At 50.7% G+C, this 6,111-nt stretch overlaps 1 protein-coding gene across 1 annotated transcript in view; it reads right to left on the minus strand.

Moving 5' to 3' along the window:
* REXO1 (RNA exonuclease 1 homolog) overlaps window positions 1-5,388 on the minus strand; it is a gene marked incomplete at its 5' end in the record, with an annotated part of 15,551 nt that extends 10,163 nt beyond the window's left edge. Inside the window, one exon of the mRNA XM_042023190.1 lies at window positions 3,613-5,388. Coding sequence (XP_041879124.1) covers window positions 3,613-5,388 — 1,776 coding nt within the window. The remainder of the gene's footprint in view (window positions 1-3,612) is intronic.
* Between the last annotated feature and the right edge of the window lie 723 nt (window positions 5,389-6,111).

Below are 6,111 nucleotides of genomic sequence, written 5' to 3' on the forward strand. Positions count from 1 at the left end.
CGCAGCCCTGGGGATCCCCGGGGGATGCAGAGATCCACCCACAGCCCCTGGGGGAGGTGCCCATGCCGGAGCGGGCAGATGCCTGCAGGAGGCTGGGATCCAGTGGGAGTCCCGGTGCAGAGGGGCCCTGCTCCAGGCTGGAGCAGCCTGGCCTTGGAGCGCTGCACCCCGTGGCAGACAGACCCCGGCACAGCAGTTTTGGGGGGCTGTGTGCCCGTGGGAAGGGCTCACGCTGTAGCAGGGGCGATGTGGCTGCTGCTCCTGAGTGGACCCACGCCAGGGAAGTTCAGGAGAGCTGTCTCCTGCGGGAGGGACCCCACGGCCTCACGGGGGAAGGACTCCTCTCCCTGAGCAGCACAAGAAAATCTTGGGTGACAAACTGACCCAAACCCCCCCAGCCCCTGTCTGCCTGCACTGTCAGTGGGAAGGAGGGAGGTGTTGGGGGAAGAAAAAGTGTTTTAAGGGCTTATTTTACTTCTCATTATCCTCCTCTGATTTTCTTAGTAACAAACTCGCTTTGTACCTCTAAGTTGAGCTTGTTTTGCCCTTGGAGTGTTTCCTCCCCATCCTTATCTCAACTCATGAACCCTTCATTTAAATTTTTTCTCTCCTCTGCACAGCTGTAGCAGGGCAGGGTGAGTGAGTGACTTTCATGGATGCCTGGTGTTTGGCCAGTGTCTAACCACAACAGGGGTTCATCTAGAAAATTATTCCATAAACAAAAAAAATGCCCCATGACCAATCGCACCCAGCAGGTGCCTACTCACCCACACCCATGTCCCAAAGAAGGATCCCTGTGCTGCACTGAGCCTCCTTCCCAAAGGAGCAGGAAACCAAACCTCAGTGCAGGGATGCAAAGGAGCCACACGTGGCTGCTGAGCTTTGTCACTCCAGGCCACAATTAACTGTTTGCTGTGAGTGGCAGCCCCTGGTTCAGCACTTTCTGAATTCAGTGATTAGTAATTCCTGCTATAGATTATGTGCCCTTCAACTATTTTTCACTTAAACTGGGCAACTTGGAGGAAAAAAAAGGCCAAAAATAAAGAGTTCTTTCCTAGCTGAGAATTAAACTAAACCCTGAAGAAAGAACAGCTGCAATGCTTAATAACTGAGAAGAAAACCATCACACTGAGCCTTATATAGAGTTTCTTCCACCCATTTTGTGTGAGTGTAAAAAAGGTCTTTAATTGTCAACAACACAGAGTTCCCTGTGACCAGACTGAGGATGTGAGTGCAGCAGAGAGTTCAGCAAAAAGCTTTAATAGCCCAGCTCCTTTTCCAAAAGCTGAGCTCTGCTCCCCACACGCAGCACACACCCCCTCCTCACACCCATGCTCCTGAGTGCAAGGGTTTGCTTGGGCCACTGCACCCACCCAGCTCCACGAGCCTGGAGAGCAGCACCAATTCCTGCCTTTTGGAGCCAAAGTCAACAATCAATTCCAGCAGGAGAAACTGCCACAGGGTGGTTGTGTGGCTCCTTCTGCACTCGCTTGCACCTCCTTCCCATCCATCATCCCTAAGGGAGGCCGTCTGTGGGTGAAGGGGTCTAAACTGGGACACACTGGATGCCCTGAGGGTGCCCCAGTACCTCCATTATTTTGGGATGCAGGGGAGCTGCAGCTGAAGTCACTCAGTAATTCCTTGGATAAACTCCTGGCTCCTCCCCTGGACCCCCTCTTCCCCAGCACACAGAAGGCACCTGATTTTGTCACCTCACTTCATTAAGCCCCTTCCGGTGTCCAAGAGAGCTGGAGAAGGACTGGGGACAAGGGCTGGAGGGACAAGACCCAGGGAATGGCTTCCCAGTGCCAGAGGGCAGGGCTGGATGGGATCTTGGGAAGGAATTGTTCCCTGGGAGGGTGGGCAGGCCCTGGCCCAGGGTGCCCAGAGCAGCTGGGGCTGCCCCTGGATCCCTGGCAGTGGCCAAGGCCAGGCTGGACATTGGGGCTTGGAGCAGCCTGGGACAGTGGGAGGTGTCCCTGCCCATGGTACTGGATGGACTTTGAGATCCCTCCAACCCAACCCATTCCAGGATTCTATGAAGCCTCCCAGGTAAGAGAGCTGCCTCACCTGGCACCCCTGCACTGCAGTCAGATGGAAAACACAGATACAAGTTTGGGATGTTTTCTCAATGTTGGCAAATTTGTCACTTTTTACATCTGTAAAGCTCTTCCCAATCCCATTCCCTGAACACCTGGTACAGCAAAATCATCCCAGCCAGGGATGCTGAGGGTGCTGGGTCTGACAGCAAGTCACACACCCCTGCCTGAGCCCAGGAGCTGCTCCCAGCTGGATGGTTTGTCTTGCTGCCCAGTGAAACTGGGATGTCAGAAGATGAAGGATGAGTTTTGTCTGCTCCTACTTCCCTGCTTCAGATGCTGTGGGAGGATCACTGTCAGAAGCTGCTTTCTAACCTTTTACATGTAGAAACATGGAATTGTTAAGGCTGGAAAAGACCTTTAAGATCATCAAGTCCAACCATCAACCAGCACCACCACCATGGTCACCACTAAGCTCTGTCCCAAGTGCCACATCCACTTGTTTTTTGAACACTTGCAGGGATGGTGACTCCACCACTGCCCTGGGCAGCCCCTTCCAGTGCTTGACAACCCTTTCTGGGAAGAAATTTTCCCAATATCCAGCCCAAACCTCCCCTGGCCCAGCCTGAGGCCGTTCCCTCTCCTCCTGTCCCTGTTCCCTGCGAGCAGAGCCCGACCCCCCCGGCTGCCCCCTCCTGTCAGGGACTTGTGCAGAGCCCCAGGGTCCCCCCTGAGCCTCCTTTGCTCCAGGCTGAGCCCCTTTCCCAGCTCCCTCAGCCGCTCCTGGGGCTCCAGACCCTTCCCCAGCTCCGTTCCCTTCTCTGGACACGCTCCAGCCCCTCAATGTCCTTCTCGTCATGAGTTCTCCACTCTGTTCTAATCTTCAAAACCGAGAGGTTTCCATCCTCCAGGGACCAGTCAGTCACTGCCAAAACTCTTTTTATGTAAATACTGTCTTTTTACCTCCTTAGTCTGAAGCCCCTGGTACCACTGGAAGAAATTCTACTCTCCATTTCTTGCTTGCACCACCCACAAGCTATCCAGAGATCCTCAGGAACTACCTGCAGCATGCATTTAGAACAGGAAAGAGGAATTTGGGGACAAAGTGTCGGTGACAAATACTGGACTTGCACCAACACCCTGTCCAGGTTCTACCTGTCCCTATGTTCCTTAAACTCTGCTGCAACAAGAAGGCAGTGCCCAGACTGGCAATCTCAGATTGGCTTTGAAACCCCCAAAACTCACTCCCTGCAGCCTTTTCTCCCAAGGTTGCCAAGCAATCCACACTCCCAAGGTTCTCAGGCCAGACAGCAGTAACTGATAACCCTGAGAGCTGAAAGCCTTCCACACAAAAGGGAACTGAACCCTCACATTTCACAGCAGCTTTCAACCCAGCAGGTAAACTCAGGTGCAAACACTTCCAAGCACTCAGTCATGACAAGGACGAGATTCTCCCAACACACGGAATCTCCCTCTTCAGCTGCTTGAGATAAGCAACACCACTAAACCGAACCAGAATCCTTCCACCTTTGGAGGGGAGAGCACACACACAACCAGCCCAACCCAGCATTACCTGTTTCCCCAGCCTTCCCTTGTCTTCAGTTTTCACATCTTTAGATTCATTAAAGATCCTCAGACACTCTTCCATGGGATCTGACTCGAAGTCCACATCTTTCTCAAGGATGGAATAATCAATGTCATCAGATGTTGAGGAAGATGATGACGACTTGGACAACTTGGAGCGCTTCACTTTCTTTGTCCTGTCCTTGTCACTCTCAGAGGCTGAGCCAGAGTCGGCCCCATCCGAGTCCGAGCTCACATCAAGTAAGGAGGAGGACAAAGGCCAGCCTTTGTCATCGTCATCTCCACTCTCATCTCCAAACAGGTCCACGTGACTCAAACTCTGCTGCTTCCGACCCTTCTTCGGGTCTCCTTTTCCAGCAGAACTGACCTTGTCTTTCTTTTGCTCCAGGGAACTCTTGGTCCCTTTCTCTTTGTTTTTACGACCAGAGCTTTCCTTGCCATTTTTCACATCAGCTGTTTTGCTCTGCGAGTCCTTCTTGCTGCTCCCCACTTTCTCTGTGCCCTTGGTAACACCTTCACTCTTGCTTTTCCCTGAACTGCTGGTGGTGGACTTGGATTTTTCTTTCTTACACCCATCCACCTTTTCTGACTTCTGTTTTTCAGGTTTCTTCAAGTTCCCATCTGCTTTCACTTTGACACTTTTGTCTTTGCAGTTTTTCTCTTCATTCTTGATTTTTAATTTTTCTTCTTTCTTGACCACTTTGTCTTTGTCTGTATTTTTATTTTTCTCCTTCTTCCCAGCCTCACTGAGGCCTGGTGTTTTACTAACATCTGTTTTCTTCCTTTTTGTTTTGTCTTTGGAGTCTTTGTTTTTATTTTCAATTTCCTTGTTGTTCTTACCAGAACACAACTTCACTGCTTTTGGGTTCTTGTCTGGTGAGTTCTTGGCAAGGTTTTTCTGTGAATTTGGAAGGTCCTCCCTGCGCTGTGCTGCTTCTTTGCTCTCCTGGGAAGCAGAGCCATCCACTTTGGTGCTCTGCTCTTTGCTGGACTCACTCGAGTTGTTTGACTCACCCTCAGAACCACCTTTTGAGGGTGAACTACCAGAAGCTGTTTTATATTCCACCTCAGCCTCATCTTCAGAGGAGGAGAACCTGGCCAACACCTCATCGTCATCAGGATCTTCACAGAGCTTCTTCCTTGATGGAGAATAAGACTCATCATAATCAGAGGCCCTTTCCCTTTTGGACCCCTTGGTTGTGGCTTTGCCCAACAGCCTGGCAGAGTAATTGGAAAGGGGGTCATATTCCAAGTCTGTGGAGGGCTTGGAGTCATCAATCACATATTTATTGTTAGTGACAGTGCTGCTGTATTTTTTATTCTGCACTACAGCCTTGGGGACATATTCCAGTGAGCTCCCTTTGGAGCGGGAGGAATCCAGAGTGTATTTACTGGACCGGCCAGCAGCAGCCAGAGGAGTGGGGTTGTAGTCTGAGTTATTACTGAAGTTGTAGCTCCCTGGATTATACTCCAAGGAGGCAAAGGAATCATTCTGAGGCCCAGCAGCCGACACAGGTGAGTTTGAAATGAGTGAGGAGCCCTCTGAAGCACCCAACTCCTTCGTGGTTTCCAGGAGCTCCTCGTACTTCTTCTGCTCCCTCTCCACTTCGTTCTTCACCGCCTCAATGGCCTTGTTGACCAGCTCCAGCTCCAGAATTCCGGGTGTGACATCTGTAATGTCAGCCAGGGTGCCATCCTCCGCCTCCAGTGAGGGCCTGGGAAGCTCTGGGTTGTAGGGATCATAGCCTCGCTCTGGAAAGAGGAAAGAAAATCATTTACTGCCAGCAATTCAAGTACAATTTAAAAGAGGTCTTTTCAAGGTCTGCTCTGATCAAACCCCAACACTGCATGACACAACCAGAAGCCACAGTCTTGCACCACAGAATAAATAAATGTTGGATACCAAAAGCCACCAGTGATGTTCTCTGGCCTAGACTAGACCAGATTGTACAAACTACTCCCAGGACTAAAGATCTGCTAACAAAGTGCTTTTAATACTCATGGAAAAGCTCTATAAATCAAATATTCTTCAGGGCACCAAAGAATAATCACTGTATTAGGCCCAAGGGGAGCTGATTGTGCACAGAATTATCTGCTTAATTCAATGAAGCCACCAAGGAGGAAAGAGGATTCCTGCAAGAAAATGTGGATTAGATTCTCACTTCTCACTGCCAACACCTAAAGCCCACCAAGAGCATCCAATATTCTTCAAGGCTCAGTGTTTCTCATGGCAGCTGCAGGAAAACCAGTCTGATCTGGACTGATAAACTGAGAGCTGCTGGGAAGGAAAAATTACAACAGGCAACACAACTCAGCCATTCAGATCAACCACCAAGACAAGAACACTGAACACCCAAAATATTTCCCTTTTCAGGAAAGTCCCTTCAGTGGCCTCTCTTCCACATCCAGCCTGGAGGAGCGAAGGCTCCAGGGAGAGCTCAGAGCCCCTTGCAGGGCCTAAAGGGGCTCCAGGAGAGCTGCAGAGGGA

This window comes from Corvus kubaryi, unplaced genomic scaffold (genome assembly GCF_017639235.1).
Source record: "Corvus kubaryi isolate FWS band 111438036 unplaced genomic scaffold, C.kubaryi_AGA036_p1.0 37241, whole genome shotgun sequence".
NCBI lineage: Eukaryota > Metazoa > Chordata > Aves > Passeriformes > Corvidae > Corvus > Corvus kubaryi.